This window comes from Phocoena phocoena, chromosome 10 (assembly GCF_963924675.1).
Source record: "Phocoena phocoena chromosome 10, mPhoPho1.1, whole genome shotgun sequence".
In the NCBI taxonomy this organism is placed as follows: domain Eukaryota; kingdom Metazoa; phylum Chordata; class Mammalia; order Artiodactyla; family Phocoenidae; genus Phocoena; species Phocoena phocoena.
This window is the reverse complement of record NC_089228.1, coordinates 60,890,883-60,916,772: the sequence shown is the minus strand read 5'-3', so window position 1 is coordinate 60,916,772 and position 25,890 is coordinate 60,890,883. Positions and strand designations below refer to the sequence as shown.

Sequence of the window (25,890 nt, the reverse complement as noted above, 5' to 3'; positions counted from 1 at the left end):
CCTCCAGGCTGTGAGAAAGAAATTGTTGTTTAAGCCACCCACTCTATGCTAAATTAGTAAAGCAGCCCAAGAGGACTAAAACAAGTACACATGTCAAAGAAAATCCTGATTCTTAGGAAGTACACACTGAACTATTAAGGGATAAGGAGGCGTGGTATATGCAACCTACTCTACAGTGATTCAGAAAAAAAAGTATGTGTATATCTCTATGTAGGTAGAAATACAGAATACGATAAAACATACTATTCTTGCAATTTTTCTGTAAGTGTGAAATCATACAGAGAAGTTTTGCTCGTGCTTAGGATTTTTCACCCTTCAGTTTGTGGGAAGAAAGAATATTATACTTGCCTTAAATTCCTCCATAGTTACTCTTTAGTAACTAGATTTTAACAACTACTCTAACATGTAGATTATCATAAAAGAGGTTAAATAGATCTTAATACTTATGACATCTTAATACCAGCCAGCAAGATAGTTACAAATATACCTATGGTTAAACTGTGCCACAGACCAATTCCTTTATCAGATACAAACCATTTCTAATATTTTGGTTGTCCATGGTGTTTCCAAAACCCTTGTGACCCACTACAAGTTGAACCATCAGAAGTTTTGTTCAGTGGCCTTATGTGGAGGAGTAGTACTGCTATGAAGCAAATACTGAAAGATGATCCTCCAAACATTTCTAGAAAGAGGGTGGGAAGTTTTGCAAATACTACTCACAATATGTAGTAATGTTACCCCAAACTACTGTTCCCAGTTTACTCATAAGGGCAAATACCTGATTGCTTGAAGGGGAGAATTCCTTTCCCAAAGAAGTAATTATCACAGCTTCCTCTGATGAGAAAAGTGGCTTGTACATATGACCCAACCATAGAAGTGAACCACCCCTTTTTTCCTGCGCTTCTTTTCCTTGTGTGCAACACTTGTACAGAATTCCAGACCTGAGAGGAACAAATAAATTGTACTACAGACCTAGTGGATAGTCTTTTGTACTCTTTCAGATCTAAATGCTCTTTGTTCTGCTCTCATAACTCCCAGAAAATGACTGTGACGACTGGTTCCAAAGTATCTTAAGAGCCATTTTTCTTCCCTAAAGAATATTCTATTTTGGAATAAATGCCTATAAATCTATTTCTTTCTTTATCAGAACTTATTAAAGAGACCATTCCAGTTGCCAGGTCTTAGAGCATTTACTCCAAACCAAATATGGTTCTTAATAATACAAATGCATTGGAAATATTTGTTCCTTTTCTAAAGCATAATATTTGGTGCTGTGTATACATTAACTCTTTTTCCCATGACAGGCTCATGGTAGCTATACTTTCCCTTTTTTGAGATTTATGAATATTGGACAGTGATTCTTTTTTGTTTGTTTTGGCCAGGTGGCTTGTGGGATCTTAGTTCTCCGACCAGGGATTGAACCTGGGGCCCCGGCATTGAAAGTGCTGAGTCCTAACCACTGGACCACCAGGGAATTCCCTGAACAATGATTCTTAAAGAGGGTTTGAGACTTACTGATGCATTTAATTTCCTCTTGGTATCATTCCCTTAGTCAAGAACCAGGACTTGGAATCTTAAATCCTGGATGCAGCCAATGTTCAAACAGATGGTTCTATAAATAATCACTCAACAAAACCAGCTAGAAAGTCGATAGAAAACTGATGAAATCAAAACTAAAGTTGAAGCCTGTACTTATTTGTTTCAATGAGTTGAAGGAAGAATATCAACATGTAGATTTGGAAATTATTATAATCTTGTGTCCGACAAAGTCTAAGAGAACTGAATTTGAGGGGTTACCAAACCCATTGATGGGTTCCCTTCAGGATCTTAACTCATAAAGCAAAATAATGGATCCACAGTGAAACATAAAAAACATTTTCCCATGGTTAAAAGTTTCCATTTTGAACCGTGAACCAATCAGCAAAGAACTCTGCTTTTTCCAATTCTAACCAGTTCCCTACCACACCGACTGGCCTTTAAAGCACCCCACCCAATCTCGTCTTAATTTCCTAAGATTAAGGGACTCCCAAGCTTTGCCTATAGTTTGTTCTCCTCTGCTACACCAAGCTAAATAAAACTGGCCTTACAGGAACTACAGGCATGCCGCTTAAATATTAATGGGTTTCAAAAGATTTTCTTATTAACACATAGTCCAGCTCCCCAGAGAAAATTACTATTAGTACTTAAGTCGGGTTCCTATTTCAGGCATGGTTTGCTTGGTGGTTTGATGTGGTTCTGATCATATTATATATACCTTGCATTTTAAAAAACTATGCTTTTAGAAAGTTTTTTTATACTTTCCTCAGAGAACCATGGTACGGGTTCAATCTTAACACCAGTATCTATCTATCTATCTATCTACCTTGGCTGCGTCAGGTCTTCGTTGTGGCATGCGGGACTTCTTAATTGTGGCATGCATGCAGAATCTAATTCCCTGGCTGGGATTGAACCCTGGCCCCCTGTATTGGGAGCGCACAAGGAATGAAGAGTTACGAGCATATTTGGGCTCCTGTTTTCCGAGTTTTACACATTAACTCCTACCTGCAAATGGTTAATGTAAATGTTCCACTGAACTCTCACCAGCACATTAGGAGAATCCTAAATACAAGTTTTGCCTAGACATTTTTTTTTTTTTTTTTTTTTTTTTTTTGCGGTACGCGGGCCTCTCACTGCCGCGGCCTCTCCCGTTGCGGAGCACAGGCTCCGGAGGTGCAGGCTCAGCGGCCATGGCTCACGGGCCCAGCCACTCCGCGGCACGTGGGATCTTCCCAGACCGCGGCACGAACCCATGTCCCCTGCATGGGCAGGCGGACTCGCAACCACCGCGCCACCAGGGAAGCCCTTGCCTAGACATTTAAAAGTTTTAGAAATATTTACTTTACATACAGCTTTTAAGGAACACAACAGGCAGGTCTCTCATTCTCAATTTGCCTCTACAATTCTCAAACTTACGAAGTAGAAAAGCAACTGAAGTCATAAAGCCCTGGAAAGAAATATGGACTGTTAAGCAATAATTACTACCAATATAGGTAATCACATGTTGGGCATGTATGCAGACAGGCAAAAAAGGGATCTAAGATTTACAAGAATTTTCCAACTTAAAGTCTTTTCAAAACCTTTACTAACAATTGTGGATGTGTAAAAAAAAAATGGGGCTTTTTGGTAAGGCAGTTAAGTGAAAAGAGAACACATATTTGAACATGAGTGAACTATTTTACAGGGTTTTTGAGCGTGAACACTGGAAAAGTCAACTATTCTATTTTACTAAGATACTATCTGAGAACGTCTTTTAAAAGTACGTTGTAACATCACTGTCCTACTGGGCCCAGGATTCTCTAGCCTCGCCAGCTTTCTTCAGGTTAACCTGGAGATGGGAGCTCAGGGCCTCAGTTTTCCTTCTCAGGTGTATTAATACAGGCTCTGAGTGGAGACTGAGGATGGAGAACAGGTGAGCAGTGTAAGGCTGCCTCAGATTTCTGCCCTGATCTTAGAATTCAGCTAAGCATCCATATCTCCGACCCTTCGGGGAAAAAAGGAGAACTGATAAATTAGTCTCCATCACCCGCCTGTCATTTCCACAACCACACGAAACCCATGCCTACGCCCTCCTCCCCATCCTCGTCCCCGCCCTTTACTGTAAAACAGAACCCCGACAGCCCACCGCCCGGCGAGCGGCAGTGACGTCAGCCTCGAGGAGCGCATGCGCCATGCCTCGGGGTCCTCTTCCGTTCTTTTCCAGTAACGCTTAGGGTGGTCTCGGTGCTGTTGGAACTATAGTTCCCAGCGGCCGGCGCGGCGGAGGAGGGAGGCCGGGACTGCGCCAGGCAGGCCAGGCACAGCGGGCCTAGCGGGCCACTCCTCCTCCGGAAGCGGTTTTGCAGCCCTTTCCGCCCGCGGTGTCGGCGGCTCGGCGGCGTCCTCGGCTCGGCACGCACGCGGGGGCGGGTCACGGCGGAGCGTGGCTGGCTGGCCGGCGGGGTCGGCGGGGAGGCTGAGGCGGCGGCGGGGACGGCGGCAGCGCGGGTGCCGGCAGGCGGGCTGTCGGGGAGATGGGAGACCCAGGGTCGGAGGTGAGTAGCGGGCTGGGCACGGCGTGGTGCGGGGTCCGGGGGCTGCTGGGCCGGGCCTGGGGGCCTGGGGGACGAGGGTGCCTCAGCAACAATGGCCGCCCGGCCCGGCTCGGGAACCGCTGCTCGGCGCGGGCGCGGCGTGGGTTCCGAGGCCGACTGCCTCTTGGGGGAGCGTGCTCCCTGCTCCTCGGGAGAAGGGATGCGGAGGGGCCCCTGCGGTCCACGGACGCGAGCTCGGGCTCGCGGAGGCTGGGGCTCCGTTAGGTCTCCGCGAGAGCTTTCGTTTTTCGGTTCCCTTTGGAAAAATCTTCTGTAAGTGCGGGGTTGTCTAGATAACCGTGTTTTGGCTTATTTTATAGATAATAGAATGTGTCCCTCCAGCTGGGCCTGAGGCGTCCGAGTCAACACCCGAGGAAAATGAAGATGACATTCAGTTTGTTAGTGTAAGTAGCGACGATATTCGGGTTTTTCCGAGTCAGAGACTATGCGTGATAAGCCGTGATGTGATTACCTCTCACCTGTTTGTTCTTCATGCAGCAAACGTGTGTGAATGTCTGATAGGGACTGTACACTGTGGAGTAGGGAATTTGCCCGAAGAGGTGTCTGAGCAGCCCCAGTAGGCATCACAAAGCCTGTGGCCTGCGGTGCGTGTTGTACCCTGAATCTCGCCTCTCCCCCTGCACTTAGAGCCGTTCATGTACGCAGGGTTGTGGTCTCCTAAGAGTGCTTTGAAATGAGACAAGAGTAACTTCTAAAAGATAGCACACAGGTTAGGGAGAAGGGTGGCTAGTGATGAGGAATGAGGTAGAAAACCAGAAGGGCTGCAGGAACTCAACTTCTGAGCCTGTGTGTCTCCATAACGTGAAGGCGGGTGGCTTGAAGACTTCACTAAGCTCCGAGCTCATCCTGTTACAGCACAGTCCAGCAGGCGAGGTTCACAATGAAGGGCCCGTATCACCAGGAGCATCCTGTATCTTTCTGTTTTTATTCCCTTCGGACAGTAGTTTTCAAGCATTAGTAAGTAGAAGTGTGTGGATTCCCGGACCTCACTCCAGACTTATGGAATCAGAAATGGGAGGTGGGGCCCAGGAATCTTGATGTTGGTGCAAATGCAGGGGTGTATGAAGCTGTGAACACACTTTGTAAAACATTGGTTGCAAAAACTGAAGGGGGTGCTATGATACATTTGAGGATAATTTCCACCCCACACTGTTAAAGTTTTATAAAGGCTCTGCTTAAAGTAGTATCTCACTTAGCTAGAGAATCCTTCTACTGTAAATGATTCTTTTTGAATACTGTAGTTGAGGTTTGCTGTTAAAGGTGTATAATCTTTCTTTAATTCCCTGTCTGATGTGTATTTGTGTTTGTTGGTTCTTGGACAGTTTTGAAAAACTGGTTATTAAACAGTGTCTTCTATGTACCCCAACGTTAGGCCATTGTGGTGATGCATTGTTGTATTGTGTTTCAGTGGGTTTGTTTAGGAGTCTTTCACAAGATCATTTCTTGGGTTTTTTTGTCTTTGCCCATGCATATGGTGCTGTATCCTTTCCATTTTAAACTTTAAAGGTTTGGCGGGGGTGGTAGAAGACATTGTATCCTGCCTGTTCCTTCACTGTGAGTTGAAGTATGTTTGGCTCTTCAGGACAGATATTTCAGGTTCTCCCTGAATATGGGTATATTTGTGAACGGAGAATATTTACCTTGGTATTTTGTGGAAATTAAAGTAAGAGGGACACGCTTCTTTATGAACTATGGGGCTTACTTTGAGAATCACAGATGGAATCTACAAAAATAAGATTAAAAAAAATATATATATAGGTACTGCGTGGAGTGAAGAATGGTGATGTAGCTTGTCAGTACTTAATGTAAGCATGTATTAGACTGAAGTTTAAGAATACTCTTTTAAGTTAAATATTATTTTAAATGTAGAGAATCTGTTATATTTTTGCATCCAGAGTAAAAATATACAGTCAGTGAATATGTGTCCATCTTGATAGATCTTATATTTATCTCTGTTTCCAAATATAAGTTCAAAGGTTTGATAGTTCGAAATGGAGAAGTGAATTATGTGTATTAAATGTAATTACAGTACTAGAAGAAACCTATTAAAAACATTCCTTATGCCTTTATGGTGATAACACTTCAATGAATTAATGATATCTTAATTCTATTTTAAAATACATTAGAGACAGAATCTTCTTTCTCTAACCCAATCTTATACTTGACTCCTCAGGTAGTGCTTGTTCAATAAAAATAATAAATAGTCTGTGTTTAAGATTTCTTCAGATACAAAAAGAACATTGTGATATTACTTCTTGATTTACACTGGTTTGGATTTCTTAGTTCATTCTTAGCCTAACTTTCCCATCTTTAATCTGCATGGTGGCACAGTAGTTTTTGTGTGGTTTAGAAAATACAGAGTTTGAAACTAAGCATATTGAAGGAAAGGAAGGATATAGATGTGGAGGTGCAAAAATGAGCCCTTTCATTTAAATTTTATTGAAATACACATACAGAGAATTGCACAGTTCATAAGTGTACCGTCTGATTTTTGCAAAACCAATACACATGTGTAAACAGTGCTTAATTCAAGAGACAGAATATTACTATACAAACTTTTCATTTAGGTCTTTTGCTCTTATTTTCTGTTTAATTTAGTAATATGATCCCTTATTCAGCCACCATCTTTATTCTCTGCATTCTTTGAAACTGCAGATATGTTAGTTAATTTACTCCCAGAAAACTGTTTTAACTCAGGGCTAATGACGTGATCTTTCACAGTGCTACTCTAGATACAAAGGTATAAAAACTGCTGAGACAGCCTGTCATAATCTTGATAACAGCACATGAGATTTAGGCTTCAACCAAGATGATTGGTATAATGTGGAATCATTGAACATGTGGAATATTTGTATATTTTCATAAATTACTTCAGGGGGGTCATGGACAAATAATGAGGGTGTCTTTTGGCTGCGTGTCTTGGGGTTGTATTAGCTCGATAAATAAAAATAATGTTGGAGCAAAGTCCTGAATTAAGTACCTTAGAGCTACAGAGATTAGTTGGAAGTACATCCTACCCATAAGTGTCAGTATTTCAGTGTGAGAGATGAGATAGGGATGAGGACTTTATAAATAGTTCTAGTAGAAAGTTCTTTTATAAAAAGTACAAGGTGCTGTAAAAAAAAAAAAAAAGACATACGATTTTCAGTTTATTTTTCATAGGTAGCATTTAGTATTTGTGTTTAAAAGAGTATTTTGAGAAGAAACAAGGAAAGTCATCAAAATGGGAGAGCAGAGAGGATTATGCTTAGTTCTGAAGGGTACTTTTTTTTAAGTGGGAGAAGGAAGGATGGGCCGGATAGTATAGATTTTGAATTGTGGACTGAATCTGAACTTACAGCAGGCATTTGGGAATCATTTGAAATGTTTGAATCGGGCGGGACTGCAGAAGTAAACTATGTCCCTAACTTCTCTATGTGGGAAAAAAAACCCTGTGTTTTGCTTCTGCCTGTGCTCCTGCCCCTAAATTGTGTGGCTTTGGAGTACAATCCTTTGATTTTGTTGCTGGTACAGAGGGGATGAGAATGATGGTTCACTAGTTGATGGATGAAGCAAATTTAAATAAAATACCTTGTAATTGGAGGACCACGTGCATTTATACTTCTTAAGAATATAAGCAGCCATTATAAACGTAGTAAGAAATTGCCTTTTCTTGATATTTGTATTATAATTATTACTGTTTGAGGAGAATTAATAACTTATTTTTTGGCTAGTGTTGTGAGTTATTCAGAGTTGGGGGACAGTAGCAGGTAGACTTTTTCCTCAAATTAAAGGAAGAGAAAGTATCTTATCTCCGAAACTTAGGAAATAAGCATTGATTTAAACATAGTGTGTATACTTGGAACTGTCTCAGAATTATGTGATTAGAGACCACACAGCCAGTGATGTGATTAGAGAACCAGATGGGCCTCAGTTAGTTTTCTCCTTTGTTAAATGGTACAATAGTGAAGTAATGTGGGGGTTGAATGAAATAACATATGTGAAAAGTTTAGTACCTTTGCCTGTACAGGGCTCAGTGACACATGTTCCCGATTAGAGTAAAATCAACGGAGTACCAAAGGGTTTTGATTCCTTAGGTTCATTATGGTGGAAGTTTGGCCATATCCATTGTGAAAATTAGCTAAAGTATAGAGTGTTTGTTTATAAGTAATATTTTCCTTTGGAATATCTATCTTCCGTTGTTTTTCCACTCAGCCTCTTTGCCTTTTTAGGTCTCAAACACATGCTGTCTTCTCCTACCATTCTGTCACTTATAACTCTATAATATTTGTTGAGTGAATGAATACTCTCAATGACCTCTGCTTTTTCTCATGTATGGACTTCCTATCCTGATTCTTTTTATTCTGCTCTCTTAATTAGTGTGAATCATAAGTTGTCATTGTTCAGTAGTTCAGAGGTGGCTGGGTTTCAGTTTAGTGGTTGACCCCAGCAGGATATTTATGCTGCTTTTTCTCATCTGTCCTTACTCCTGCCCTTTCTCCTGTTTCTGCAGCTACTTTTTCATCTTGTTTGTGACCATTTTCCTGCCCGTTCTACTTTGTGCTTTGTGCCCAGTTATCCTTTCATCTCCCTTTTTTCTCTACCTGCCAACCCTTCATGGAAGCTCTGCCCCAGCCTCTGTGTGTTTCTGGTACCTCAGGGACTTTCTTGGTGTGCTGCTTCAGTGGGCATGTAATAAAAGTTCCTAACGTACATTTCTTGAGGAGAGCAAACTATTATATATTATATCTCCTCTACTACCTTCTTAGATGGAATGTATGATTTTGACAACCTTATTACAAATGATAGGTTTGGGTCTTAAAGTAGGTGATTCATCTCTGTTGACCACACATTGCAGAATATCTGTCCCTCTAATCCTCTTTTTAAATGTCCATTTTTACAGCTCAGGCAGAAATCCTAATTACTTTATTACATGAGCCCTGCCCAGAAGTTTTGCTCTCTGGTTTTATCTTAGTGGCTAAATCACCACCTGCAGGGAAAGCAGTTTCCTGCTTGGAGAGAAGTTGCAGCCTAGGGGAGAAATACACTGTCTTTGAGACTGGATGCCTCCTCTCAGGAAGAGGATCTTTAACTAGATCTTAGCTTCTGTCTCTTGACCTGAGGTCTTTTTCTCTTAATTTTTCCACTGAATATATCACTTTGGCTTCCCAACAGCCGTCTTTCCCAATCCTGAGAAATCTTTCCCTCAGCCATATTCTCCCCCATGTCCCTTTCTCTTGTTTTAAGCATAGTAGAATTTTTCAAAGAATAATCTTTACTCTTGGCCTTTACTGCCTCATTTTCAGCTTAATTTTTTAGAGCCTGACTTGTATGCTCACTACTATCTTGAAAGTTGCTCTGTTTGTTGCTAAATTCAGTGGCATTGTTTTTTTTTCGGTGCTCAGTGTTTCTGGCCACATTTAGCATTGACACCTTTTCATTGAGGTTTTCTCTGTCTTTAGGTTCTTTGAATTTGTGCATTTCTGATTCTTCTCAGATCTCTGATTACCTACTTAGCTCTTCTTCCTAAATCCTAAAATTCCATCATTTCCTCAAGAGCCTCCTTGAATCCCTTCTTTCTCCTCTTTGCTTTCTTCCTTGGCAATATCATAGTTTCAGTTTAGTTCTAGAGTTACTAGTCTTGTAGGGGAGCATCTTTCCAGTCTCCATTTCCAGTTACGTTCCTATACCCAGATTACAGGCTTGCATTTCCAGCTGTCTGCCAGGTGCCTCTGTGTACCCCTCATACATCATCCCATTATGGCCAAAGGAATGCCAGCTCTCTGTGTTTGTATTCCAAATTTATGTCTGTCCTTTAGTCTCCTAAGCTTGAAACCTTAGCGACCACTTTGACTCCTTGTGGTTGTTGGGGTTTTGTTTTTATAGTCAATCATTTTTTGTTTTTTGTTTTCATCTTACCTGTATATCTTTTTGTATATGCACCACAGCATCACTGTTATTTTTGCCATCACCACTATTTTAGTTTTGCATTATTATGTGTGTGGACTGATTAATTATCCTGCTTTCTATACTTCTCTATGTGATTAATCTTCTTAAGGTAAGCTCTCATGATCTTATTCCCATCTTAGTATTTATTGATTCCCTTTTGCCTATAGAATAAAATCTAGGCTTTTAAGCTTAACATTCAAGGCTTGTTCTGCCGTGGAGTCAGTATGGATGGAAAGAAAAGATGAAGGAGAACCAGGTTTGATGTGTGACTCTGTAGGAGTCGGAAGTACAGCCTAGCTCCTAGTCAGAGATACCCATCCCGTCTGAAAAGCGTTGGCTTACAGTATCTGACCTTGTAGCACTATTCCTGTGTTAATAATCCTCTCCCCAAGGAATCAACACAGTCCTAATACCCTACCTTGGCCGAGTCTCTTTTAGGTCTTGTCATCATTTTTTAGTCTTGTGCTATGAATATTTTCATCTGCATTTGTTCTGATTATTTTCTACCACCCATAAGGCTTCCTCTTCAGAAGAGTTCTTGCCAGTCAATCCCAGCATCGACAAAAAGGATTGTTTTAAATGCTAATTTAGTTTGAATAACTCTCCATGACTTGTTAATTTGTTCATTTTTTCCTAGGAAGGACCATTGAGACCTGTTCTGGAATACATTGATCTGGTCAGCAGTGATGATGAAGAGCCTAGCACCTCTCAGAGTGAGGTAAGTATATTACATTTGACTTGCATTTCTTCACTTCTGGCATTTAAGAAGCATTCTCTAAAGAGAGTCATCAAATCAGCGATGGCTGTGTTTAGGTGCTATTGTGCTTTAGAGAACGGCCTGTTTCTGTTAGAATGGCCCTGAAAGGTAGTCCAGGGAGTCCTCTGCCCAGAAGATCTCCTGCTTCCAGCTTTGTTCCTCTACTTTCAGCGAGGATTTGAAAGGATTATGTGACACAGGAAAGTTCTAAGCCTTGGAGGCCATATCTGATAAAAGGGAAATGGAATAGAACTGCAAGATTTTTGGCTCCCTTCTCCTTTCCTGTCTCTCCTCAGGTGCCCTGTAGAGCTGGATCCTTTTCTTCCAGAACCATGTGGCCACAGAAAATTTGTTGTATCTTGGAAGAAAGGATATGTGAAGATCCTTTAGAAATGGAATATGGGGAAGGGTTGTGGATTATTTAGGCGTCATCCTTTCAACCTCCTCTTTCCCCCTCGTATTTGGGGTTTTCTCTCTGACCTGTGACTTATTGGTTGTGGGTTTGACCTTTAAACTTATGCTTCCCTTACTCTGAGAACCAAAGTAGCTGAGCACTTTGTAGCAATCTTGTCTTTCATTTGTCTTAGCCCGAATTTCTGTTAATGGGCTCTTTTCTTGATGCATTAGAGAACTGGCTGTGTGTTCAAGGCGGCCAGAAAGCTACTTGCTGTATGATATAAAGTATTGGGACTTGAACTTGCAATCAAAATACCTAGGTTTTAGTCTCAGCTTTACTTCTTATTAAGTCTGTGAATTTGGATAAGTAGCTTTTTAACCTTAGTTTCTTACCACATAAGAATAATACCTACCTCACAGGGTTGTTGTGAGGATGAAATGAGGTAACAAAGCTCCTTGAAAACTACAAACCATAGAGTAGAACTGTGCAACTGGAAAATTTTGTTCATGGAGAGTGAATGAGAATTTTTAAGGGGATTTAAAAGTGACTCTACAATGCAGGACTTCTAGAAATGTTTTTTCTTCTCACTGGAACTTTTCCCAAGTTCTCTTTGCCATTATTAACTTCTACTTGTTGCCTTACATATGTTGAATGGGATTTTTTTTTTTAATTGTTTTCACCAATAGTCTTGCTGCCTCTTCTTATTCTAGCATGGGAACAAGCAGCAGGCTAGGATGGCACCCCTTGACCTGGGCTTGTTTTTACTCTTTTTCATAGACACAGTGCCAGGTTAATGCCAGTAGTTGGTTTGGGGCCTTTGGGGTAGTGAAATTTGTGGATTTGACTTCTGTGGTCCCCTTGCTGACCTGAAGTGGATTGTATATTGTTAATTATAATAATTTTAAAAATTGAGTTCTACTTACTGGACATGCATCTCTGCACTTGAAAGTTAACATATTAAAAGCATATTTTTTTTCTTCCTTGGTTTTCTTGTTCATGTGGATAACCCAGAGAATGCCTGAGTCTAAGGTGCCATCCTCTGAGAGTCATCGCCCAGAAATGTGCTCTAGCTGCAGTGTTCCTCTTCCCAGTGGAGACAGCAGCTCCTCCTCTGGGAGCTGTACCAGCAGTCCACACAGGATAGTTTCTCAACCTTCTTCTGTTGAGAACCCATTGGAGAACCAGAAAAGTGATCAAAGTAATTCAGTTATTAAGATCTCTGAGACAGAGACGCTTAAGCCATCACAAAATTGCCAGATTCTGCCTTCATCTCCACTTCTGGTCCCCCAAGAATCTTTGGCCTCTTCAGAGGTCAAGGAGGATTTACCTGTAGAGTCTTCTGCTTCACAGCACGGACAGGATGCCATCCTCTATCTCCAGACACAAGTGGCTGAGATGTCCCGAGTGATACGTGATCTGCAGTCCAGGAGCTGTTTTCGATTTCATCATTCTAGGCCAAGTAAGAATTCCTCGGTTCCTTGGGACATCTCTACCTCCAAGGAAGAACATTTATCCACAGTGGAAGAAGAAGCTGACTGCAAATCCCCCGCAGCTGATGACAAAGGGCAGCCAGGTGACCCTAGTCAGTCTAGTTTCACAGGGCTTTTGAAAAGAATGGAACAAAGAGGTATTATCAAAAGAGTCACGTTACAGTCCGAAGCAGAACCATGTGAAGGGAAACCTGATTGTGTGACTTCTAAGAAACGTTTGGTCCCTCCACTGCATCCTCTTCTGAGAATCGCCACCACTGAGGTTTTTAAAGACCCTGCTGATTGCCATCCTTCCTCCTTCATGGGACACAGGGTATATCCTGTGGCCAAGGATACCTCTCCTTTCCAACCAAATCCACCGGCCGGGGGCCCCATCGTAGAAGCATTAGAGCACAGCAAGAGAGGAAGCACAACATCACCTCTGGATTCTACCTCGAAAGAGATGGAGGTCATGGGTTGTAGATTCTACCATGCTGCTTCCATTGCAGCCCGAGCTGCTAGCTACATGGCCTATATGACTCAGTATCAGCGTAAACTCTGGGAAGACATGGAGGATCTGGTCCATGACCCAGAGTTTGATCGTGGAAAAGCAAGATGTATAATATCTGATGGTATGGATGCGGGCCTTTGGCAGCTTTGTACTACTAGGGATATAATGGACTCTGTGGTCAGAGTTATGGCAATGGCAATAGACTACAGAAGGCAGGCTTGGCTTCGACTCACATCTCTCACTAAGAAAACCCAAGAGAAGATCTCACACTTGCCCTTTGACGGTACTTCCCTCTTTGGACAAGATGTGAATGCTGTAGTTGCAGAAGAAAACAGTATAAAGGAAAACGACTATAAAGACCACAGCAAATACTATAACCAACATCGATACTTCTATAGTCATGACCAGAAAGCACATTATCACAGTAGAGGATACTCCAGAGGGGATTGGTACAAACCCCGAAACCACCCCTATAGATACAGGAAAAAGGGAGAATCTCCAGAACGCCATGGGTACAAGAATTAGTAACCCATTCACGTTCAGCAGTGCACCTGTCCAAGATGCTGACTGTGCTACTTGCTCCTCCCATCCACACAGGATCTACAGGTAGGAGGGCACCTCAGAATCTGAACGCATGGCTGGAATGATCACAGCTGACATTTGAATTCTAGACTTTTAGAATGAAGTAAATAATAAAGAGACTCATGCTTTCTTGGCCAAGTGAGTGGTAGAGACGTTCAGTAGGGTTGAACAAAGGTTTACCTGTTATTTCTAGTCCAAAATAAGTCTAGAGGAGGGTACTCAGGAATCTGAATCCTCTTATGATTAAGGAAAAACATAAATATTTCTTCCCCCTCAGGAAAATCTCACTGGTAAACTGAGGACTAGGAGATTTTGGATCTGGAAATAACATACTACTAGATCTCTTAACACCAGAGGCAGATCCTTCGTTTTTAGGTCATCAGTGCTTCCTTGTTTAGGCTTCCGTTTGTCAGATCTTCACAAAACGACAAATCTGTTACAATCTCTTTATGTCAGGGTGATCAGCTCACCAAGTGTCCATACTACTGTCAAGCTCTGTGAGACTTCAGAATCAGCCTTGAAGCTGTATATCAAGAACTAAAATTCAAATCAAAATTTGCAAAATCCAGTTTGCTTCCAGTGGGGTGGCTAGATGTCCCAGGTCTACTGTGGACACCAGCTGGAAGAAGACTTTCCTACCTGTGACATCTCTGTAGAAACTTTCACAGTAACTGTCTTCACCACCCAAAGCTACACAGAGAGAATTCTCTGCAGTTGTCACTCCTAAGTCTGTCAAGCTCTCATATATCACAAGCTGTGAGACCTGGTCATGGTGTTCTCACAGGATAATCTGGGCCTTTCACCAAGATGACCTTGACTCCCTTCTAAACTCTTGAGCTCCGTAATTCATCACGCTCTAAATACAAAAAAGATAATGCACATTAGTGCCCTGGAAATCAAGGATGTTACACCATCCAGGCATGCAAATCTGAACTCTTGAAAGAGCAAGAATTCCAAACATGCCTGACAATCTGGTCCTCTGATTGTAATAAAGAGGGATGCCATCAGTCTAGATTTTACTGAGAAATCCTTCAGATTCAGAGCATAACTGTGGATGTAGTAGAGAGAACATCTCATGCACTTCTCTTTCTGGATGTCTGTTAATGGTTTCTCAAGACTTCAGTGGTGTGTTCTTGGTTTATTGGTCCCTTATTCTAGTCAGACTCTTACCATGAGAGACGACTTATCTTTTCGTTCTCAGTTCTTCGCATTATGATTTCTCCATCAGACTGGAACTGGCAGCAGATACCTCAGTTACATGTCCTACAGTATCTGTCTCGAGGCAGTGGCTGTGCAGTGCCCAGCCCTTAGACCCTTGTCTTCACATCATGACTTCAGTGTTGGAGAAACTGCCAAATTGGAGGGGTCTGAATACATCATCTAGAATTATTTGCTTGGCCAAATAGAAAAAAATTTTATCAATAGACTCATAATTTTGTAATTTCTTGGTTTGTCGAACATCTGCATTATTATTATTTTTTCATCTGCTTGACCGTAGTATTTTGGGTTTACTGTTAGTGGACCATGACGCTGTTTTCAGGTTTATATGGTTTCTGTTTCTTGCCATGGTTCCTGCAGAGTGGTGACTGATGCTTTCCCTGGTGCCCCACTTTTTGATAGTTTATTGGAAGCCCATTCCCCCTCCTCATCATAACCATATTCAGCACCCTTTTTTCTTCCTCTCCCTGTTTGTGCTGTAGAGGTCGAAGATGCAAATATCCCTACTTGGAAGAAGTTATTTTATTTTGTCAGATAGTTTCAGGGTACTGTATTGATTCTGTTTGTCCTATTTGTAGATGAAGCTTAAGGTGCAGTCTTGATAGAGTCTCCTCTTGGCACATTTGGTCAAGTCATATCTAGAGTTAACATTTACCTTTAATTTTTCTATACTTTTCACAAAGTTTTACTTCTGTTTTAGTTCCATGCCAGTGCTCTAAAAATTCTTTCAAATTGAACCCTAGAAGAGCACTGATAACTGTCTAAAAAGAAACAAGGGCCTAAGAAGTCATACGAAGATTTTTATAGTTCACGACATGTACTCTACCAGTTCAGCAGTCTCATGTGCCCTTGCTGTAGCACCGTAGTTTTCTTCTGTGAAAGGACTAGCCATGGGAAACTTGCTGGAGAGCGAGATCTTGACACTTTTCTGTACGGCTGCACATAGATGTTCCCAGTTGTCTGAGGCTACTTCGCACTGCTCCCACTTTTCCATTTCTCCCCGTCCCTTCCCTGAATTGCATACTCTGTCACCAACTTTATGATTTTTGAGATACTCTTATTTTCCAAAATTCAAACCAAAATTATGTTGCTTGAATTCAGACCTGGTTCTCTGAAACTGCTCTGGCATTTCCACCTAACCTGCTCTTTTTAATTTTTTTATATTTAATTGTGCTTAAAAAAAGACAAAACATAAAATTTACCATCATAACCATTTTTAAGTGTATAGTGGAGTAGTGTTAACTGTACTCACGTTGTTGTATACCTCCTCCTTTCCTAAATGTTTGTAGAGCAGCATTGCTGCTGTCTTCATTTTGTGTTATGTTGCTCCGTAGCAACAAGTAGCATTGCTTTGCCACTCTCTGATTGATATGCCCAAGCATCTCCAGAGATCTTTCCTAAAAATGAAAAGGTATTGAGATATCATGGAACTGGTGGTCAGGTGGCTAGCTTCTGAAGGGGTTCGGCAGTTGCGTGGGGATGGGGCAGAACACCGAAGTGTGGGAGCAGGTTTAGCTGTAGACTGGGTGCTTGACTGCAGAAGAAACAATATTCTTAACCTGTTTTTTAAGATTAGTTTAAAGTCTTTCTCTGGCATACTTGAATGATGATGGTGTTATAAAACTAAAAACAGGGATTTGGTGTAGGGAAACAGCCCTAATAGACAACCATAGTAGTGTATGGAATTCATAATTAGATAACAAGTTTTCACATCATGTCTGCCATTTGCAGAGCCTTCAACAAGATTCTCCATCAGGCCAGCCTCTGATGTTTGAACAGCTCTAGGTCTTCTAGGAGGCCTAGCAATCATCGCAAGTTGAGTGATTTGGTGTTCTTGAAAGGGATGCGTCTAATGATCCTTTTTCTTTAAAATGTTATTGTTTGACTAGACATAAAATGTATGCGGAAATGATATGATTTCTCATGGTTACTATGTGTACACAGAAATGCTGTTTCTATTCATTGTTATATGAAGTGCCTTTTTAAATTTCACACTGTTGTTTAAAACTTAACATTTTAATGTGTTGCATATGTTGCTGGTGATATTTATGTAAATTCTGTACAGTGATTTTTTTTATCTTGTAGTTTATTCGTCTTCTGTACAATTGCACTATCTAAATGTACTCTCCTTCTGAATGTTACTTTGTTTTCATTATAGCACTATTGATCCATTTCAGAAGGTTATAGAGTATGTCCCTCCCCCTTTATTTAAATAACTTCACAGTAGTTATTTTAGTTTTTAGTGATTGGCTCAGTTTTCTGGGCATTGAGGCAGCTTTGTTTTCTATATCTAGGTTCTAGGTTTCTGATTGAACCATTTGTCTCATGTCTAACCTTGTTCTTAGCCATGGTAACACAACTTCAATTTGATAAGTGGGTGTGTTTACTCGGTAATAAGTAACAAGGACATTAGGAAAATGAGTACATTTGTTGACACTTTATCTTTTTTTTTGTTAAGACTGTGTGACAGCTTATCAGTGTAATTGCATTTAAACATTATTGTTATTATTATTATTTACTGTGTGGCAGCTTCTTTATCAGTATAATTCCATTTATTTACCTAGCCCTCAAAATGTCATTTTGAGGGGAGCATAAACTCAGGCTTCTTGGGTACTGTTTAGTATATTACATTACTATTATACTAATAATTTACTGAATGATACCTAAGTGACCTGATTGATAATGTCCTTAAGGGCCTGCTCCATCCAGGATAACCTCTCAGGTACCGTGAACAAGGAGGTTGGAATCGACGCAATCCAGAATCCCTTCTAGCTGTAAACTTGGATACAGAGTTAAATGACATGGATGAACAGAGTTAAATGCCACATTCAGTATTCTTGAGGACATACATTATTGGGATTCTGGTAAAGGTTAGAAATTATGGATTAGATCTTTGTAGAAATAAAGACTGCAAAAACTGAAAACTTAAAAAAATTTTTTTTTAATGTGAGGCATGTTTTGCCCAGACTTGCACAGGTTCCATTGTCTTTTGAAATTTACCATTCTTACTTAGTGGCTAGTCCAGTAATTGACTGTCAGAGCTGTATGCATCTCCTTCTTGTCATTTAGTTGGCTGGACCTATTCTATATAGTTTTTCATTAGTGTTTACCCCAATCAGGTCTTCATTTTTCACTTAAGAAAATAAACAGGTGGAAGTCGTCAGTAAGCTGATGATGATCACTGTATTGAATGCAAATCTTTCAGTTATTTATCCTGATACAACAAGTTTTGTAAGCCATTAAAATATGTTATGGAATGTCTCTTCCTGGATGAATGATGAGAATATTGTTTTATTAAATCTTTTTTTCTTGTATTGATTAGTGGGATGATATCTTTGTACTACTTTGTCTTTTCATTTGCTTGACTTTATAAGAATGAAACCTTTTTATAGTAGTGTTTGGTACCATTGAGATACTACTCAAAATTAGGTTTGCTTCCCGTGGATGTATCTGGAAGTGATCACAGGCCAACCATGTCCTTTTGATGTTAGCATATCAGTTATTTCATTCTTTGTATTGGGTCTTTTCTTCCCCTTTATGTAAAACCCCTTTCTAAAAGGATGTCTGATCTTCCTTAATCTCTTTGATGGAGATTATATTTTTTATTCTACCAGTCTATACTAGCCAGGATTTTGATGTGGCTTTCTATGTTTAAATACAATGCCTTCAGCATTATTGTAAGAGATTTTCTAGTTTTCTCTTAAAATTTTCCTTTTTAAAAAAAAATAGCCAGTCCAGTCTCACACTATTTGGCTATTGAACTTTCATCAGTTTTTAATGCCTTCTTGTTTACTGGTGGTTGTATTTTCTCATTTCTGTATAGTCTTTGTGCAAATGTATTATTACATGTAGTTTGTGGTCAATTGCATTTTTTCTCTCTAATAAAAATTTTAAGTTCATCATCATGAATTTATAGTACAGCCCTGACATACACTGTATCTTTAACATTAATCAGGTTTTTTCCTAGGTCATAAAAACTTTACTGGTTTTGTTGAGGTAACTGTCTATATCAAATGGTCTATTGGATTTTCTGATGCCTTGTCAATTCAGTAAGAGTTCTCAGGTTGTCTGTAGTTTCTTTTAGGACTTTGGAGATCTCTCAAGTTGTATTGCGTTTCCTAATATTCCTGAGTAGTGTATTCCTTGGTAGAAGTGAAAGCAGATCCTTTATATCTGGTAATATTAAAAGAAATTCTTTGACCTTAAATGGTTCAAGTGTTATCTTGTGGTTTCTGTTAGTAGTCCCTTTGTAAGACTAACTTTCATATGCTTTTTTTTTCCCCATGAGCTATCCTGTGCTTTCTGTTTTCTTTCATTACCCATAAAAGTGGCTCTATCACAGCATTCAATTTTAAGGGCTACAGTTAGACCTCTTGTTAACCCCTGGTTTTATGTTATGGCTGTGTTTCACACTGCCTTGACTTACACTGTAGTGATGTGCTAAAATAACTATGTTTGTGGTCCTTCTGTCTACCGCTTTTATTTAGTGAGGCAACAGTGATGTGGATGATAGGGGTAAAAGACATTTTCCAAGTCACTAAACATAGTTTAAAATTTTCAGTTCCATTTTAAAAAACATTTAATTACATTAAGCTTTCTGCTTTTAGGTGTGCAGCCCATTCCTTTCTGCCTTAGGGAGAATAATTGTAATTAGTTTCATTTAGATTCTTAACACAGGTTTGAATGCGTGTTGGTCTTTGCCTAATGGTTTATGACAGCTCCTGTTTTCTTTTGCTTTTGACAGAAATATATTTTGACAGATGTTGGAAGCTCTTTGATAGTATTGAGTCTAATTGGCATCTTCCTACCTGGGAAGGATTAGAGGAGAGAGCCTCTATTGATAGAACATATATGTACCAGGCTGTCTGTTGGTTGCAAGGGACTCTTGAGGCAGAAATGCACTCTTATTTTGCAGATAAGGAAATGGAACTTATATTAAACAATTTGCTCAAGTGGTGAGCTTTGACTATACACTGTTCCTCCAAGTTTCAATTCATTGTGTACTCAGTGGCCTTCTTTTGTCTTTCAAGACGCCACTCAAATCTTAACCTCTCTGAGAAGGTAATTTGTCAAATAACTACCCTTCCCTGGATTTTGTGTTTATGGCCGTACTCTTATCCCTTATTACTTGATGTCTTTATTAACTAATTCCTGGTTATTTCATTTGTCCAATCAGAAACCCTAACCTTCATTCTCACATTGAGTTTTCACTGTGCTGGACTGAGATGATTTCTGGATACGTTGTCGTTGGCTTCTGTTTCATGGATTTCTTATTTGTGTCCCATTCATTTTCAGCACTGATCATTTCAATCATAGTTCTTGATGCTTGTGTTTTTCTTTGTTGTACCTCTTTTGTTTGTTATACGCTCTTTGTTTCAGATATACACTTAAATTTTTTTTTAACTGATGTCTTGAGGATACTGGCTTAATGAAAGGAAGGCGGAATGCTAAGCACATGGTATTTGAATTCCAAAGATCTTAATCTGAGTATTAGCAAGTCACTTATTCTCTGAGACTAAGTTTTCCTACTCTCAAATGAGGTAATAATGCCTGGAACTTCAAAGCCTGATACAAATTCCCTTTCTATAGTGGTTATGCTGTTTCTACCCACATTTGTAGATTTCTCATAACTGTGGGATGGTATTGGATATAAATACAGATATACCTTAGGATGTATTTAATAGTATATAATAGTTCATTTCATGTCATCACGTCATGTTCCCCTTGTTTACAGTTTTTTTTAAGGCTGAACCATTAAGCTACATATAATACAAGCCCAACAATGGATTAAGTCATTGAAAGATGTATTTAAAATAAAATAGTCTCTTAAGTGCAAGCTAAGAAATGCTCATAATAAACAATAAGAAAAAAATTAAAAATGTAGAATGAAGAGCTAGAATGTATAGGTATGTGTATACAATTTTTGATGGATGGTATTTTGTCATTTTGTGTCTCTGATGGAAGCAATCAGTACCTGCTATGTGCAAGCAGGCCCTGAGGAAGGTCTGTGGATACTGGGAGTTAATAAGAGATGGTATATTCTCTTGAGAAAGAAATACCAACACAGTGTAATTGTTCTATTTAGAGGAATGCCTATGATGAGGTTGGAACAAAAGAGAGGGCCATCTGAAATGGTCCAGGAAAACTTTTCTTACCAGATGCTTGAGCTGTGGTTTGGAACGGGGTTGGAACGGGATTGGGCTAGTGGAGAAACAGGAGCCAGACATTCAGGTGAAGGAATCAGTGTGTGCATGAGTGTGGGGAACATTGTGTATCTGTTTTTTCAGAATTGTAAGGAACAGCCGCTATGGGCGCAATTGGAGGAGATCAGGTTGAAGAAAGGATAAATGTACATGAGAATGTATTGGTTCCTACCTATTCCAAGTGTACTAAGATACGTAGCCATTACTTGTAAGGTCATAGAAGTAGTCTGTCTAGAAGTTTCTTTGTCCACTATGGACATCTAGGCAGTTCCTTTTTTTCCTTGAACTGAGCCAAAGGAAAGCTCTCCATCAGTGCACCTCTAGCCCCAGGGACGGCTCCAGCAGTGACAACAAACTGGGGCCCTGTGGGAGAACAGATTTGGTGATGAACAGGATGCTGCTGCTGAAGAGGGAGGGGCATTCCATCATGGTGGGCAGGTGCACACTGCAGGACCACCTGTGGGCCATGTTCCTCACTGCAGCTCAGTGCGGCTTGTTTCCCTGTGCATTGGCTTACCGATAATTTGAGTGTGGACTTGGAGAAAATGAAGGTATTTCTTTAAAAAATGTTGCTTTTTAGGAGATTGGAGATGTGTTGCACAGGGCCTGTGAACCTTGTGCCAGTGGCATCTCCAGCAGCACCTAGAGCACTTTTTGTCAACTTCCTTTTTGTTTTTTCTCTGCTTTGAGTTTCTTTCCTTGCTCTGGTTGCTGCTTTCACCTTTTCTTATCTCTCTCCACAATTCTTTCTTTTCTTACTGTGCCAGAGGTAGAGCAGTGGCACTAAGGGTTGAAACATTGTAACTCTCTTTTGTTTTGTCACAGCTTCATAGTAGGAGATACTTAAAAATTCTCCTAAGTTCCAAGGTTGTTTTTTTGGGGGTTGGGGAGGTCCTGTGTCTAAAGAGAATCAAAATCATTCTGCCTAGGAGGGGAGTTTTACAAATATAGATATTGGTTATTAACCCAAAAGACATTGTAGGAAGAATCTTATTGAAGAGGTTTGGTGGTACAAGCCTTCTTCACTGAGTAGTACTTTACAGAATGGTGTATATCTATATGTATGTTTTAAAATTTGTTCCTATAAGGCATATGTTCCATGTACTTTGCATTTGTAAACACTAACCAGTTTGGGGGTGGGAAGGAGATTGCTTTGTACAAAAGGGTTGTTTCCTGGTTTTAAAGCTTTGCTGCTGGGGATGGTAAATAAATATTGTACAGCTTTGCTGGTTTATCTCTTATGTTCTATCTGTATTTGAATATAAAATTCTTGAGAAAAATTGTTGCTTTTCAAAATGTTATTTGGGGTGTGGTTTCAGTTATAAGTTGGGTACAAGGAGATTCTGGTAAACAGAACTTATTCTGGGAGTGTAAACCTCATATAAGACCAAACTAGAGACCCAAGCTTTGAAGGGATGGGCAATGAGAAGCAGGCTTTGAAACTGGAGTTTGTATGAAGTAAAGCAGTTGTTTCAGGAATTCTGTTCAGCCTGTTGAACTGAAAATGGCTTGCCCTAATTCTTGATTAATACCTGTTTCTGTTATGTTTGGGCAATAATGTAATCCAGTCATTGCACTTCTAGATACAGAAAGAAACCTGGAGGGAAAAAGTTATATACAACATTATGTTCCTTTTAGAGACAAAATTTCCATTTGCGTTTATGAAGGATACATGTTAAATTTATATTTTTAAAAGGCAAAAAGTAGTGGTTTAAGCCAAATTCATTACATTTCCAAACAAAAGATTGAGATCCTCGAGACGTTTTGTCTTTATACGGTCTTGTTCATTAGTAATTAAATTTTTCTTAACAATTTTATAGCATATTCTAATGCAGAAATATTAGAAAATAGAGATTTAAAAAGGAAAAAGAAACCCTCTAGACAGAAATAACTACTGTTAACATTTTGATTTATAGCCTTCTAGATTTGGTTTCTTCTAAATATTTTTACAAAAAATGGGATCATTTTCACTTAAAAACAAATACAAATGATGTGGAAAAAAGACATTGAAATATATACGTTATAGCTTCATTGACAAGTGGAATTTTGTGCTGTGTCATTAATTTGCTTATTTAAAGATTTGGTATGCATTTATTTTATGGTTCACATAGCAGGTCACAGTTCCATAGCAATGTTAGAAATTTTAATAGTTTCCTGGAAATCTTTGTTAGCTCATTAAACTTGATTAGTATATGAAAGTATTAATTGCTTTGGTAAAATTTTTGCCTAAATAGTAGAATTTTCATTGGACGTTATTCCTGATGACCTTTTATGAGCAAGATTGTGAGTCCGTGGCCAGAACCGGTTTCACGTTCACTTGAACTGATTTCAAGTTTGAAGTGGTTATTTGTAGCAAAAAGAGAAAAATGAGGACAGTGCAACTAGTTTTCACAAGGTTAAGTTTATTCAATAATGAGACTACTGAGGGAAATTTTGAAGTATTAGCTCAAGTTTGTGTCTTCATTCTTATGAAATGAAAAGTCACAATGCTGACCATTGATATTAGTATTTTTAAAAATACCCTTACTTGACAAAATAAGGGAATTCTATATCAGGCTTTCCTTCCTCCCCTGTCCCCTCCCCAATTATAGAGACCCACTGAATCCCACTATTACAGATTAGATATCAGAAGAAAGCCGTCTTCCCTTCCCGCCCAAGTTATCTATTTCTGGACTTGGAATTTTTGCTGTGACTGCCAAGCTCCATTAAAAGATAAACATTGTCCTCTAAAACAGAAGAATTCTTGCTTATTTTCTCCTAAATATGCTTAGCTTTCATGGATATGTGCACTCAGATATAACCAGTATCCTTAATCTGCTGTCATTTCTAGGACACAACCCAAATTTGCTTTGTATATAAGAATTTCGTAGTGTCCAGGGGTGAGCATAGACAGGGTTGCAGGGAAAGGCCATATTAACCTGGCTTCTGAGGTTCTGGAACAGCTTTCCTTCCTGTACCCAGTGTGGCCCTCATTTTGTAACCTTCCAACTCCTGATCACCCACGGATTTTGGTATATTGGACTATGTCATTGGAATCATACCTCTGCTTCCCATTTTTTAAAACCATCATTTTAGTTAAAAAAAATTTCATAGGGACTGAACTAGAATCTGCTCTTTAAACTTTTCTGGCTTTACAGCTTTCTCCTTAATTGTTAGGACCCCACAGACTTCCCCAATGGGAGGGGGTGGGTATGGAAGAAAAACTGACTCAGAGAAGTGATCTAAAATATTGGCAAATAGGGACTTCCCTGGTAGTCCAGTGGTTAAGACTCCACGCTACCACTGCAGGGGGTGCGGGTTTGATCCCTGGTCAGGGAACTAAGATCCTGCATGCCATGTGGCATGGCCAAAATAATTTATATATATATTATATATATATGGGGAGGGGGAGAGAGAGAGAGAGAGAGAGAGAGAGAGAGAGAGGCAAATAGAGACTCTCCCCTCCCCAATATATGTCTTAGGACTTTCCTTTCCTATGCTTCTCCCCCCAGATAACTGAGTGGATACACTTTCTTGCTGGTCATTTGCTATCATTGTGGACTCTTTAATATTACTCTTTAGTAGTATTTAATATAGAAGTTAATCCAGGGTAATCACAACAAGTGCTTCAAGAAGGATGACTGAAGATCTGTAGCTGCTAACATTCTAAATGAAACTGAGAGCCCATTATTCTTACCATTGGGAGCCAGTTCCATTTCTAGTTTGAGAAGTTACATGTCTGAAAGCCTGACCTCCCTTAGAAAAACTCCAAGGGCCTAAAAGCTTCTTTAGACTATAGGCTTTGGGGGAGATTGGCAAATATAGCCTAAGAAGAATCCTGGAATTTTGTGATTTCACATTAAATTACAATTCAGCATTGTGGCACTAACGGAATGGTGGAAATTCGCAAACTGAAAGATATATTGGCCCCTTTTCATCTTAGTTCTACAGGAAACATTTAAGACATTTTCATGTAGCCTGAAATCAGTTCACTTTCTGCCCGTATTCTGACAGTTCTGTAGCTTTGGTTCTGCAGTTGGGTCAGTAACAAGGTGGCCTGCAGTAAGTTTTTCCCCCGTGTTCTGATCAGTTAAAACTTATTTCTGAACATATTGATTCTTTGAATTACCAGTTAACTTCTGTGCAAAATAAGGCCTTCTGTGACCTAATGGGTTAAATCGCTAACATGCATTTTAATATCAATGATCCCTCTGTTTTTCCAATGCCGATATGTTCTTCCAGAACCACAGAAGAATGTAATTCAGTGAGATCTGAGGCCAGCCCTCATTTTGGATCACTAACAATGGAAATCCCAGGGACTTGGCTTTCTGGAGAGAGTGAGTGTTCATAGATAACCTATTACTCATGCCTGGCTTTAACCAGCAACCTTGATCCCCAACCCAAGTTTGTGATGGAAAAATATCAAATGAATATCACCCTGCTGCACATGCTTAATTTCTTTCCTCTTTAACACATTCTTGTTTAAAGTACTTCCATTTTGTCATTTTTAAATGGCAAACATTTCAAAGCTGAAGTTCTTCCTTTCTCTAGCTACCATTTCTTTTCATCTACTTGCAATAGATTGTCTCTCAGATCTGCTTTTCTGCTTTCAGTGTAGGTAGCCAGAGTTCTTTTTTTTCTTTTTTTTCCTGGAAACTAACCCACCTTAGAGGGGAAGGAGAAGGACATCAAACACAATTCTGAATGCCTTTTGTT

The 25,890-nt window shown here is 39.8% G+C and overlaps 1 protein-coding gene across 2 annotated transcripts in view; it reads left to right on the top strand.

Moving 5' to 3' along the window:
- The first annotated feature begins 4,048 nt into the window (after positions 1–4,048).
- ZNF451 (zinc finger protein 451) overlaps positions 4,049–25,890 on the top strand; it is an 84,531-nt gene continuing 62,689 nt past the window's right edge. Inside the window, exons 1-4 of one of the 2 annotated variants that reach the window (XM_065885496.1) lie at positions 4,050–4,070; positions 4,430–4,513; positions 10,696–10,776; positions 12,224–13,717. In XM_065885496.1, coding sequence (XP_065741568.1) covers positions 4,050–4,070; positions 4,430–4,513; positions 10,696–10,776; positions 12,224–13,717 — 1,680 coding nt within the window. Of the gene's footprint in view, positions 4,071–4,429; positions 4,514–10,695; positions 10,777–12,223; positions 13,718–25,890 lie in introns of those variants that run through there. The other variant, XM_065885495.1, reaches the window with a different exon arrangement.